The following is a 13,875-nucleotide window of genomic DNA, read 5'->3' on the forward strand; positions in this document are numbered from 1 at the left end:
TAGCTCAGTGGTAGGGTGTTTGCCAAGGATGTGAAAGGCCTTAGGTTTAACCCCACCCCAAGCACTACAAAATAAGTGGAATTATATGTTGCTGTACTGTAACCAGAATACTGAAGCTTGTTTCCTGTCCCCATAAAAGCCAATAAAAGGGGTCAGGAAAGGAATATTAAAGGTTTGTTTTTCAAAAAATAATAATAAAGCTGGGCATGGTGGTGTGCACCTTTGATCCCAGCACTCGGGAAGCAGAGGCAGGCAGATTTCTGAAGCCAGCCTGGCTTACAGAGCTAGTTCCAGGACAGCTAAGGCTGTTAGAGAAACCCTGTCTCCAAAAACAATTAAAAAAAAAAAACAAAACAAAAAAACTGTGTGTGTGTGTTGTGTGTGTGTGTGTGTGTGTGTGTGTGTGTGTGTGGTGTGTGTGTGTGTGTTTGTGTGTGTGAGTGTACACTCTTAGTGTGTGTGTGTGTGTGTGTGTGTGTGTGTGTGTGTGTGTGTGTGTGTGTGTGTGTGTGTGTGTGTGTGTGTGTGTGTGTGTGTGTGTGTGTGTTGTGTGTGTGTGTGTGTGTGTGTGTGTGTTGCATGTGGATACGTGCATCTGAGTGCAGGTACCCATTCGGCATCAGATCCCTGGAACTGGATTTACAGGTGGTTGTGAGTTGTTACCTGGGTACTAGGAAAACAATACCAGTTCTCTGGGAAGAGTAGTAAATGCTCTTAACCATTAAGCCATCTCTCCAGCCATGAATCTGAAGGCCTACTGGTGGGAGGGGGTGAAGGAAGTGCACAGGGCTGTCAATTGTTTAGGAGCTCAGTGTCATCCCTCTGGTTAGGTGGTCAGCTACATTACCTCTTAACATCTGGAAGCCTGAGCTGAATCAGCTAGTGTCAACTTTGTGTTCCTATAAGGCCATCTGGAGAGTTAAAGGCAAGCAAGCTGTTAATAGTGTGTACTAAGATAGCAATAACTGTTATGTGTAGACACTCCTTTTTAGGATATGGAGTGTAGAGTATCTGTTCCCATCCTCCACCGCGTCAGTCCCACTTATACTTTTTTTCTTAATATGCTGGGGATTACCCAAGACATTTAATTTTTGAATGGTTCACAAAAGAAACCCTGTCTCAAACAACAATAACAATAACAAAAAAAAATCAGTTTTTTTTCCAGCTTCTTACACGGCCTCATATAGTCCAGGAGGTGTTGAACTCACTATGTAGCTGAGGATGACCTCGAACTTTTGACCTCCCTCCCAAGTATTGGGGTGACAGATGTATACTACACGTGGCTTCTTTTGATTCTTTTTTCTTTTCTTTTCTTTTTTTTTTTTTTTTGAAATGTGTCTCTAATGTTCTTGTGTGAACAGAATTGGTTGATGGTGTTTCATGAAGTCACTTGGAAGCCCAGGATCCTTCCAAGAGGTTGTGTGATCTTCTGAGACATTCTTCCTCTGTTGGGTTGGAAGCATTTTCAATCTTTGTACACCCACTCCACTCCTACCTTGAGACACGGTCTCATCATAGAGGCCAGGCTGGCCTTTAACTCCTATCAATCTACCAGCCCCAGTCAGGATTGGATGTCTCCATTCCAATTCCCAAAATCCACATCAGTTGAATTGGTAGCATCCTCTCTTTTGGTTAACAGTGGAACCTTACAGAGATTAAAGCCTGCTAGCTCCTGGCATTTATGTGTGCACACATGCAAGTGCAGGCACACACTGAGGACAGAGGCCAACCTCAGTTGTCATTCCTGAGGTGCCAATCACTTTCGTAAACTTCTTTCACTGACTTGAAACTTGCCAAGTAGGTTAGGCCAGCTGGTCAGTTAGCACCTAGGGCCTGTCTATCTGTTTCCTCTGTACTAGGATCACAACTGTGTGCCACTATGCTCAACTCTGTGGATTCTGGGTTCAAACCCATGTCCTGACTGAGCTACCTCCCCAGGTTCTCTCTCATGTATCCCAGGCTAGCCTCGAACTTGCTAATTGTCCAGGGAAGACCTTGAACTTTTTTTGATCCTCCAATCTCCATCTTCCCAAAGCAGGGACGAGGTACTTGCCACCACGCTCGGTTCTGTATCTTTTCCTTGTTTCAGTGATTGGCATCATCATTCCCAAGCAAGCCACACCATTCCCAAACAATATCCAAATCAATGAACCTCAGGAAGCTGCCTTTGGCATTTGTGTGGTGCTAGGGATTGAACCCAGGTCTTCATGCGTGTTGGGCATGCACTGGAACACTGAACTATATATCCAGCTCCTGCTGACATTTTGTTATTTTGTTAGGACAGAGTTTCTCTGAGTAGCCCTGGCTGTCCTGGAACTCACTCTGTAGACCAGGCTGACCTCGAACTCAGAATTTCTTACAGTTGATTATCAAGTTGTTCTATTGAAGTGGAAAGAGCTATTTTCTGAACTGTCATTGTGGCTTAGTGGTTTAGTGGTAGAGGCAGCAAGGGATTATCTTTTAGATCTAAAGGGCTCTCCCCCCATTTCCATCCCCTGAAACAGAGTTTCTCTGTATGACAGTCCTGGCTGCTCTGTAACTAGCTCTTGTAGACCAGGCTAGACTCAAACTCACAGAGATCCACCTGCCTCTGTCTCCCGAGTGCTGGGATTAAAGGTGTGCACTACCACTGCCCGGCCAAAACTGTGCTTTCTTACTTGAAGAAAAAAAATGACAAATCATCCCAATCATGTGTTTACTACCACTGGCAGAAAAAAAGAATCTATTTATTAAAGTAGGTACATAACTCAGATTTTAATACTGCTTTACATATTTTGTTTGTGAAATAATTCCTATAGTTTTATTAACCAAAAATGTCAACTGGTAACAGATTTGTTTAATGTTCACTCATCAAGCACAGTGGATAATCTTGTGGGGCAATATGGCAAAGGCTTATATATACAATGATGGAAGTTCTTATGCAGGCTGCATGAAGGTGCATTTAATTCCTTTTTACATATTCTCAAAAACAAACATTCAAGTGAAGACAGACTCAGACTGATAAACTCTTTTGTATGTTGAGGTCCTTCGTTTTATCTTTTTGTGATAAGAAAATTCAAAATTATTAATGAATTTCTCATCGTACATTCATTAAAAAATACAGTAAAAAACCCACAAACATATAAAGTAGATCAATTAGTTTTGCTGTTGTAGAGTGGCTTAGTTCACTACTGGGATTATTTGCTAAAGAGGGGAAACAAAACCAAACAGGTGGAGGTCGTTGTCTCAGCTCCTCAGATCTGGTTAGGAAACATAGAATGGAAGACAACAGGTATAGCCACAGATGCCTAGTCAGTTACATCCTGATAAGCCTTTTATGTGTTTTCTTTGTCATAAAGGTAAAAAAATCTGAAAAGAAGACACAGTGTATATACTTTTCCCCAAAATATAGATTTTAAAATATATATATATATATATGTACATATAATATATAGAGGTTGAAATTATGTAAAACTGACAAGAAAACACCACTGTTGGGTCCATGGGTGCAGCATATAGATTATAAATGTCCCCATAGCAGTTTGGGGCTTTCCCCTCCCTTTTACCTGTTTCATGATTTATAATCACACCTATGTATTGTCAAGCCTGGAAAAAGGCACTACTGAGAGCAGGTAGTGCAGAGAGCTTGGATATTTAGGAATAAAATTATTTAACTGAATACATGAAAATGTAAAGTGGCACACTTTTTGCAACTCATTCCAGTGTTAAAGCGTAATATCAACAATAACAACAAAAACCCTATATATACATATGTAGCCAGGAAATATTTTAGTGCAAATATAGGAAATAACGGCATAATTTAATGTTTCTTAAATAAGATATTGGCAGAGTCCAGCTTGTCCCACGATGTTTCTCTAGGAACAAAAAAGTAATGGTACCCGGTGCAATGTCTTAAATCTCAAAAATCCAGAAAATGAAGATGGAAGTGAAAGCCCACCTACCAAATATTTATTTTAGCTTATGAGGGGAAATGAAGGGATAATGTGCTGAAGATCAAAATATTTTCTTAGATTTGCTGACGGGGTCAAAAAATAAGTTCTTCTTTAGTTGCACTCACGATGCTGGTGGAAAGCTGCTTAGATGTCGGAGTTTGAGGAAGCCCAGTCCCGCCCTTGAAGCTCCCTCAGAAGGTCTCATCGTCATTGCAGTTGGTTGCCCAGTGCCCAAACATCTCACAGATCTCACAGTATGGCCTCTCCTCGCTCCGGCTGCCGTGATGTGTAGAATGTGGAGGATCTTCTGATATCTGTGCCTGCGTGGGGCAGTCCTCTGTATCATGAAGATCAAAGCAGTCACAAATGTCACAGAAGAGGCGGGGTTTCTTCTTGGATTGTTTCTCCTGGTCATCACTACAAATGTCAACACAGAAAATCAGGAAGTTGGTCAGAAGACATTCAGGAGGTCACAGTACTCACAGAGAATTTAAAAACACATAGAGACTAATGACAGCCACATCTAGGGTTTCCAGGAAAGCCAGGACAAAGCTTTGTAGAATGTGCAGTATAGGCTGGAGAGATGGCTCAGCTGTTAAAAATAGAGTTCCCAGTACCCACAAGGTGACTCAAAATTGTAACTACAGTTCCAGGGCATCTGATGTCATCTTCTGGCCTCCAAGGGCACCAGGCACACATGTGGTGTATATTTACATGCTGGCAAAATAACCACACACACAAACTGAAGCTAAACAAATTCGCAGGTTGGACCACTGTGCTCTGTCACTCTCGCCAGATGTATGGTGGTTTGTCCTGGCAAAGTGGGTACACAGCAACTGATTCTTTTTATCTGACAACCACTGGAGAAGCTGACCACTGACACTCAAATCTCTTGTGATGGGCTGAGCTCTGTCATACCTGTCATAACTATTCAGGTCATCCCCGTTGCCATTCAGCGCAGCTTCAGACATCATCTCCACCTTCATCTTGAGGTCTTGATTCTTTCTTTGAAGGTCCACTATTACTGAATTGAGGAAATCAATCTGATTTTTTAAAAGAAAAAAAAGGTAGTTAGGTATGTAAATGCCTAATCTACATACAGCTGGAGTCTAGAAATTGGGAAGTACATGCACACACTATATCTGTAGGCATGTATCATGGCAGGACCAACTATGCCTGCAGCAGAGCTTTCCAGTCTCACCAAGGAACAGGCAAGCTGAGGGTGCAGGACTAACTACAGCTAGCTGGAATGAGATCATAGCTAGGTGAAGGAGGCAAGGAGGTTTCTTTAACTTTCCCATCTCTCAGTGTATATTTTTTTTTTTTCGAGACAGGGTTTCTCTGTAGCTTTGGAGGCTGTCCTGGAACTAGCTCTTGTAGACCAGGCTGGTCTCAAACTCACAGAGATCTGCTTGTCTCTGCCTCCTGAGGGTATATTTAAACACTTTAAATTCACATTGAATCTGAAGCTGGAAATGGATAAACTTCACTTGTCATTCAGACTCATGACATTACACTTAAATCACTAATCTGTGGATTAGTGAAATGCTACTGATATTTTTCAGCAAAACAGAACACCTTATACTGACCACAGTCATAATTTTACATTATGAATACACAGGCATGGTTTATTTTTCGTGTGTGTGTGTGTGTGTGTGTGTGTGTGTGTGTGTGTGTGTGTGTGTGTGTGTGTGTGTGTATCCAGGGCTGAAAATACAGTTTAGTGGCAGAGCTCTGCCTGGTATGTGTGAAGTCCTGGGTTCATTTTCTGGATTCATATATAAGTCAACAATTAAATAAGCATTAAAAGAGTCTAAAATCTAGAACTGACTCAGAACTTTTTGATATGTAGATTTGAAAAAGTGACATGGAACTTTTCTTCAGGTCACTTGACTGCTCAGCAACAGGACAGCACACCAGAACATCTTCAGGGAAGATGCAGGGCTTCACAGCAAAGGCCAAGCTCCCATTCTGCCGAGGAGAGATGTGGCATGTGTGACATATATATAGGAAGGGTATCTGTTCCACGAATAGCTGGGCAGCAAGCACAACAAAGTGTCCTGAACACTGCACGCCCTTGTGAATCAAAGGTACTCAAAATCAAAACATTTTCCCCTATTTTACAAAGTAAAAGGTTTCATTTCTCTACATTGAAGTTTCTCAACACACACACACACAACACACGAAATTCCCCCCCCCTCCTTCTTTTCTTTTTTAGATAAGATTCTTGCTTCATTTCCCAGGCTGGCCTTAAATTGGTAATGATGTACACCTCTAATCCCAGCACTCAGGAGGCCGACGCAGGCTGCCCCCTATTACTTTGAAGCCAGCCTGTTCTATACAAGTTATTCCCTATTTGAAACAAACAAAACAAAACCCAAAACCCAATTCACTTTGTGGCAGAGGGTGGCCTTGAACTTTACCCCCACCCTTTTTTTTAAGACATGGTCTCACATTGCAGCTGGCCTCAAAAAACTAACAGAGAGATCTCCCTGTCTCTGCTTCTTGAGTGCTGGGACTACAGGGATATGCCACCACACCTGGTTCTTTTTTTATTTAAGTTTATTCTATGTATGTGAGTATTGTGCCTGTGTGGACTGTGGAGGTCAGGAGTTAAGGATGGTTGTAGACCACCATATGAACACTGGGAACTGAACCTGGTCCTCTGTAAGAGAAACTGTTGCTCTTAACCACTGAGCCACCTCTCCAGCCCCCACACCTGTCTTTCGAGTTGCATCTTCTAAGTCATTCTGTTAGGAGCTCCACTGCAAGGACTAGGAAACCATACACACAGCCACACGCACATGTGTACACAAATAAAGCATAAAACAAACCATTTGCTGATGGGAAGAAAAGTGTTGGCAGCAGCAGCAGAAACAAATGGAAGCAGAAAGGAAACGGGGAAGAGGGGAGAGAAAACAATGTTAATTCTGTACTATGCCTATGAGACACACTAAGAGACAAAGCTAATTCCCAGTCAGTTTGAGTCTGACAGCTGTTTCTTTGCAGCACTGTTTATAATATGCACATAAGCTTAGAAGGATCATAATGTCCTGGTACCAAACGGGAACTGACTAAATTATGGAATATCTACACAATGGAATACTATACAACTAAAGAAAGGATAAGAGGGGACTGGAGAGATGGCTCAGCTGTTAAGAGCACTGGCTACTCTACCAGAGGTTGAGTTCAATTCCCAGCACCCACAAAGTGGCTCACAACGATCTGTCAAGATTTGCTGTCCTCTTCTGGCCTGCAAGCATACTTCTAGGCAGAACACTGTATACATTATTTAAAAAAAAAAAAAAAAACTGTAGAGGGAGCCAGCTATGTTGGTGATGCACACCTGTGGTCCAGCAATTGGGAGGTGGGGCAAGAGAAGCACCAAAAAGTTAAAGACAAACTAGGGCCACATGAAACCCTGTCTCAAAACAAACAAACAAAAAAAGATAAAAAAACAAAAACAAAAAATGGGCAGTAGTGGTGCACACCTTTAATCCCAGCACTCCAGAGGCAGAGGCAGGTGGATTTCTGTGAGTTCAAGGCCAGCCTGGTCTACAAGAGCCAGTTCCAGGACAGCCAGGGCTACACAGAGAAACCCTGTATCAAAAACCAAAAACAGAAAGAAAAAAATTAAATCAGGGGAGATTAGATTATTTATATTGGAGTGAGTGAGTGTGTGTTAGAGATGGGGCTCTTGCTATGTCACACTGAGTTGAAGCTAGTCTCCAACTCAAAGGTTCCAATGATCATCCCATTTCAGCCTTCCAAGTGCTAAAGCTGTAGGTATGTGCTGTAACATACCACACACCACATTAAAACACAACAAAACAAAACCTCTGCAAAGGTTAAGATGTGGGTAGCAGTGTCAGGGATGTGGGAATCTGAACAGCAGGAATTAGAAGACTTTTTACTGGGTACATTTTGAAACTTTCAGCATTTAGTCTCTAGGGATGCATTAAGCTCTCAAAATATCTACTGACTTTGAAGAACAGGAGGACAGCAGAAGCACTAATGGAGGAGCATTACCTGACTCTCCTGGGCTCTCTCATCCTCTTCTGCCTGGGCATCAGTATTACCTTAGATTTAAAAACAAGAAGAATATGAACAATTGGGGGCTCACTAGAAAACACTGCAAGTTAATTCTTTGTTGCTGCAATGATGGGCTGCCATAGGACACTGATTTTCAAGTGTGTCTGAGAATGGGGAAAAGTTCCAGCCTGCTCTCTGGCTGCTACTGGGTCTCACAGATGCTAGCCCAGCCCCTTCAGGGATTCTCTCTCAAGACAACCACCTATGAGGTACTGGTGTATGATTTTTAAGGATGCAGTGATCTCTGTTCTCCTTTGCTGCCTTGCACTTTGAGACCTCATGATTGCTTGTATGATGGCAGCTGTGACATACTGCCTTATGTGGTTATGTCATGAGAACACTCAGCACCAAGCATACCTGTGACTAGTCCTTGTTGGACTCAACAGTGGGAGAGCCAGGGGTGGGATGAGGCAGGGAAGCTGGGCACCACATTGGAAAGGCACCTCTCCTTGGAGAGGCCCCCCGGAGAAGGCACAATATGGGAATGGGAGGAGAGTGGGGTGAGGGGGCACCACGTGGGCATCGTTTACCTGAGGAGCTGTTGAGCTGCCTCTTGTTTTCCTTAAGTTGAAGCTCCAAGTTCTTGACCTTGAGCTCAAGCTTCACCTTATCAGACTCCAGTGTCTGCACAACTGAATGCAGGGACTTGGCAGAGGCGTTCTCTCCCCGGAGCACCGTGACCTGCAACACGGATATTGGGCTCAGACTGGGAGGAGGGGCAGAACATGGCATCGGGACCATCCTCACAGCACCCTACCTCATTCCTCAGCTTCTCCAGCTCGGCGTCCTTCTCTGTGAGTAAGGCACTGGTGAGACTGATGGATTTCTGCAAAGAAGCTTTCTCTTCATCAGAGTCTTTTATGTATTCGAATTCTCTAAAAGACCAGAGTTCAGAGAGTTCCAGAAGTCAGTGGGGGACAAGCAACTGTTTCAGAACAGAGTTGAGAGTAACTTTAGTTAACATTGTAAAAAAAGATGTAACAGGGAAGTTGCATAGGGATCAAGGCTGTTATGCCTGTAAATTTTACTTACTGCGAGGGAGAAAAGGTTTAGCTATGCATAGGCATGCAGAACCTGCATGTCATTGTATCCATTTGAACTCAAAAAGACAAGTTAATACTGTTGGAAGATGTAGATTTTTAAAAAATTTTTGCACCCCCCAAAAAAAATACAGCAAAATAGAACCCCACGTTGAATATTGTTACTTCTGGAATAAATAATTACCAAGCAATGACAATTAAAATATATACATGCAAAGCAATTATACAAATGTCATGCAGAGCAGTTTGATGCTGGAAATATCAGTTGGTTCTCACTAATTTCAGTAACTTTTCAGTAAGTTCTGAGGTTGTGTTTTTAAGATTGTGTGAGCCAAAACAGTAGCAAAGATTATTATTATTCAAAAACTGAAAGATAACTGCTTTTCAATCAGTCTGAAGAAGGAGCTGGCTACATAGAATTGAAATGCTGAAAGGTTAGGGGCAAAACTGAAGTGAGGCAGTTCATAGAGCCTAGCTCCTGCTCTCTGCTGGCTCCCTAGAGGGCCGGAGAGACATCTGGAGAAACTGTCCACTGTGGAGTCCAGATCCAGAGAGGAAAGGATGAGGGGGACACACGGAGGCCGGGCAAAACACAAGGGAGTAAGCCTCAAAGGACGGCAGGTATGGTGTGTATATGTATGATGTGCAGGTGTATTTAAAGTTATGCTGTGAATTCACACATGCTGAGGTCATGAAAGGCACAACTTAGTGAGGAACTGTCACAGATCTGAAGAGACTTAGGAGACAGGACCATATGAGTGCAAGGTTATTTCCTAGCTTGGATCATGGATGCGAAAACTGACTGTGATGGACAAGTGCAGAGAACTGAGTAGTGGTGACTTTGTGGTTTGGGTCCTGGTACTGTGGAACAGCTAACTAGGGAAATTAACTGGTTACACCACCTTTATAACACTTCTATAGACCTAAAACCAGTTTTTAAAATAAAAAGTTCTTAATTTTTAATAAACAAATCATGTATCACCAAATTACTTTAGGGAAAATAAAACAAGAGAAAAGTGTCTCAGGCTAGCGCTCAGGCCACACAATCTCAGACACTGCATCAGTGGAGGCGGTCAACAGCAAGAGTTTGTAACTAGGAATTAAGTCACTGCCAGTTCTATGGGAAGAGGTGGGTGAATGCAGAGCAAGTGGCATTTAGTATGTTTTCAAATCAACTGAGGGAATAGGAAACAGAGGTCCAAGTTAGAGATGGCAGAGGAATGGCTGGTTAGTGAGACCCAAGGTATCCGGCACATGAATTACAAAATTCTCATGGCTCATGGTAAACTGAAATTCTACACAAAGATGGAAATAAATGTGTTGTATTGATCTCGTTGTGTGGCTTACATCTTTACACTCCAGAATAAGTAGTAAGAGACGAATCTGAGACTTTACAGAAGGGCTCTGTATTAATAACACTAGGAAGGAAGGCCCATCAAGTCCTGAGTGAATGCTAAGAAATGGGGCCGTGTTAGAGTTAAAGTAGGGCTTCTGGAGTAGAGGAATAAGCAGGCATTTCTGCAACGTGCAAAGTAAGGCTCTGGTGCTACCCAAAGATGCAGTGTACTTGGGTTTCCTGAATTTCTCTGAAACACATTTGGTATTTTGTTCTATTGTAAAAATGAATTCTGGAACTTCATTTATCTTAAGTAGCACTCAGATTTGAATTTTTTTTTAATGTTTTAACTAAAAGTTAGCAGGACTGTGGTTTGCTGAAGACAGATGTGTATTCATTCTTTGTGCCAAGACCTAGCTGGCTAAGATCCCATGGGCACTTAGTATTGGGGAGGGACAGTCACCAGTAAGCAGCAGAAAGGTCACCAACCCAACTCTGTGCTTATGTTGTCTACATACAACCCGAGCCATGCAGTTTGCTAAGACGGAACTAGGATGTTTCCTATACAAACCAAGCAAAGTTCTCATGCTGAAGAAAGAGATGGCTCAGTGAAGTCACTGCCACCAAGCCTGATGAGTTTGATCCTGAGAATCCACATGGTATAAGAATCTGCACCCCCTCAACACATATTAAATGTTAAAAGAAGAAAAAGAAAGAGGAAGAAAGTAAGCACGAGGTCTACCAGATGACAGGACACAAAGGCTAGGCAGCTCATCTTTGTGACAGGTCTTCAATGATGGCTTCTTAGGCAATTTCTATGCCCTAATTCCTCTATACAAACCAAGAGGGGCTGAATTAAACCATCCATGACAACACTACTAATGTATGAGAAGCCAACAGTTTAAGCCATGTTGGCTGGAAGGGTTTCTTCATACTACCAATAACACAAAGGGACGATAACACAGTATGAAAGAAGGGCTTCAGGGCCAGAAACTCTTGTCCCATCATCCAAGGGAATGTGTCACTCAGATTCTTCTCTTACTACTTACTTAAGAAATAAAGTTCAGTAATGAAGGAAATACCTTAAAGTGTTACTGGGCAAGCTTTAAAAAGCAAGATAATAAGAACCAAATATTAGAAACATGAAGAAAAATGTAAATATAGTAATGAGAACTAAATTTGCACCCAAGTTCTTTGTTGTGTATCAATTTCAAAAAGAAGTGTGTGTGTTGTGTGTGTATACACATTGCTGAGCATATTTTACAAAACAAAGCAAGACACAGAGGGACAAAGGCAGCCAAAAATATATACAACAATTTGGTTTACTAAAAATATATGAGATTTATTTATTATAACGTGGATAGACTTTCTTTAGTCTTACCATGAAAGACACACAGATATAGCAAAGGAAGCAAGAGTAGGAAAGGGAAAAGAGAGGATGAGGTGAGCATTGGTAAGTAGCGCAAGCTCAGAGACAGTCAGACAGTTACAATCCACAGGGAGCTGAATGAGCTGGGGCAGCGCAGGCTGCTTCAGAAGTGGAGGCACTACTTGCATTCCTCACAGGGCTTACATTCTGAACTACCAGTTGAATTTAGACCTCCCATAAACTAATGTCTAAAGCTTTGGCTTTGCTGTTCCTTCTTTGATATTAAAAAACCCAGAGCAAAATGGGAGGCAAGCTAGCTCCCCAGTGTGCACCATCAGCCTGGGCAGCTGTGGAGGAGCAGATGCCTCCAGTTCCAGCAGTTAGACAACTCTGCCTTACCAGCCAGATCCCTGGGAACCTGATTTCCCCCTCTCCTGTTTTTGTTTTGTTTTAAGACAGGGTCACTATGTAACCCTGACTGGCCTGAAACTCTCTGTGTAGACCAGGCTAGCCTTGAACTCAGGAGACCTTCCTGCCTCTGCCTCCCTAGTGCTGGGATTAAAAGTGGGAGACAATACACTGCCTGGAACCTGTTCTTAAAGACGTATGTCCAACTGTACCCAGTTTTCAAATGATTACAGTTTTAAATTCAGAGAAAAATCTTCACTACATTTTGCCTGCAATATAATGTTTACAGTTACCAAAGCCACAAAGCAAATACAGGAAGACACTACTGATCTCTTTAAGATAGTCTCGTATAGCCAAATTGGTCGTCTACCTCTCAAGTGCTGAGATTGCAGGCATATTCTACCATGCTTGACTTATAATTTAATGTTATTCTATTTATTCATTAACTCATTCATTTGTTCATTTATTTTGTATGTGTGTGTAGGTGTGCATGCCATGGGTGTGGAGGTCGAACAACAACTTGCTGGAATCAGTTCTTTCCTTCTACCATGTGGGTCTGAAGGATCAAACACAGGTTGGCAGGCTTGGTGGCAAGCCCTCTTACCCACTGAGCCACCTCACCCAAGTTTAGCTTAGCTTTACTGCTTGGGGCAGGGCAGCTTTAAGATCCTCAGATTCCACAGAAGGCTTTTCCTGGGGTGGAATGATGTATGGAACCCAGGATCTGACACAGCTGGGCTGGAGCTCTCACACTGACTCCTCAGGCCTAATTCACCTGATGGTGGGGGCCTGCAAGTCCCTCTTATGACCATGAAAACATGGTCACTTCCTGCCTTTCCTTCTAATTTAAACCACAGACGGGCTATTGACTGCTTCAACAAAGAAGTTTGTGTGCTGTTATGGCTTAGGTCTTTGGAAAGTATTTACATCAGGATCACATAAAATCTTTAGTCCTTTAGGCAGAATAGACAGAGTTAGCCATCATAAACATATATCCACAGAGGAATCCTTATCAAATTGACACTGGGGAGGCATTTAAGGGTCTAACTTGTAACTTGTTGCTATTTTAAAATACATTCAAATCCTGTCTTCCAAAATAGAAGTAACTGTCCATGAGGGTTGATTAACAAGAGAAAATCAGTTTAAATATATAAACTATTTTATAACTTTTTCAATTTCAGAAAAATAAAATAAAATAAAAAGAGCCATACACCCTACATGTTCCATTGGGATGTTTTGAGATTATATGAATTTGTGAATTAAAAAGTGTGTGTAAATATAAAGGGATTACATATTACATCAGCCCATTTTCTTTCATTTGTTCCCCTTTGAGAAAGCTGCAGGAACAAATCCTCATTATTTTTCTGTCCAGTGGAAGCATGGCCATGGTGAGACACATGTGCATTCTAGAAAGTAAAGACCTTGGTGAAACTCAACAAAGGAACCCAAGTGTGTGTGTGGTGGGGGGGGGTGCACGCATGCTCGGGTGCGTGCTCACTCGCTCGCTCACATATGTGTGTTTTTTTCAAGACAGGGTGGCCTCTATATATAGCCCTGGTTGTCCTAGAACTCACTGTGTAGACCAGACTGGCCATGAACTCAAAAGATCTTCTGGCCTCTGCCCTGCCTCCTGAGTGCTGGGATTAAAGGTGTGCACAACCACCACTTGATGAATCTTAAGTGCTTCTTAATTAAATC

General features: G+C 42.3%; 1 protein-coding gene across 8 annotated transcripts in view; it reads right to left on the minus strand.

Moving 5' to 3' along the window:
* Positions 1-2,690: 2,690 nt before the first annotated feature.
* The window catches only part of Clip1 (CAP-Gly domain containing linker protein 1), a 111,724-nt gene continuing 100,539 nt past the window's right edge, over positions 2,691-13,875 (minus strand). For all 8 annotated transcript variants that reach the window (XM_027413982.2, XM_035443320.1, XM_027413981.2 and 5 more), the window contains 5 exons: positions 8,782-8,899; positions 8,555-8,705; positions 7,962-8,011; positions 4,851-4,975; positions 2,691-4,349 (listed from right to left, as the gene is read on the minus strand). In XM_027413982.2, the coding sequence (XP_027269783.1) occupies positions 4,124-4,349; positions 4,851-4,975; positions 7,962-8,011; positions 8,555-8,705; positions 8,782-8,899 (670 nt within the window). In that variant the 3' untranslated portion in view covers positions 2,691-4,123. The remainder of the gene's footprint in view (positions 4,350-4,850; positions 4,976-7,961; positions 8,012-8,554; positions 8,706-8,781; positions 8,900-13,875) is intronic.

This window comes from Cricetulus griseus, chromosome 4, assembly GCF_003668045.3.
Source record: "Cricetulus griseus strain 17A/GY chromosome 4, alternate assembly CriGri-PICRH-1.0, whole genome shotgun sequence".
In the NCBI taxonomy this organism is placed as follows: Eukaryota; Metazoa; Chordata; class Mammalia; order Rodentia; family Cricetidae; genus Cricetulus; species Cricetulus griseus.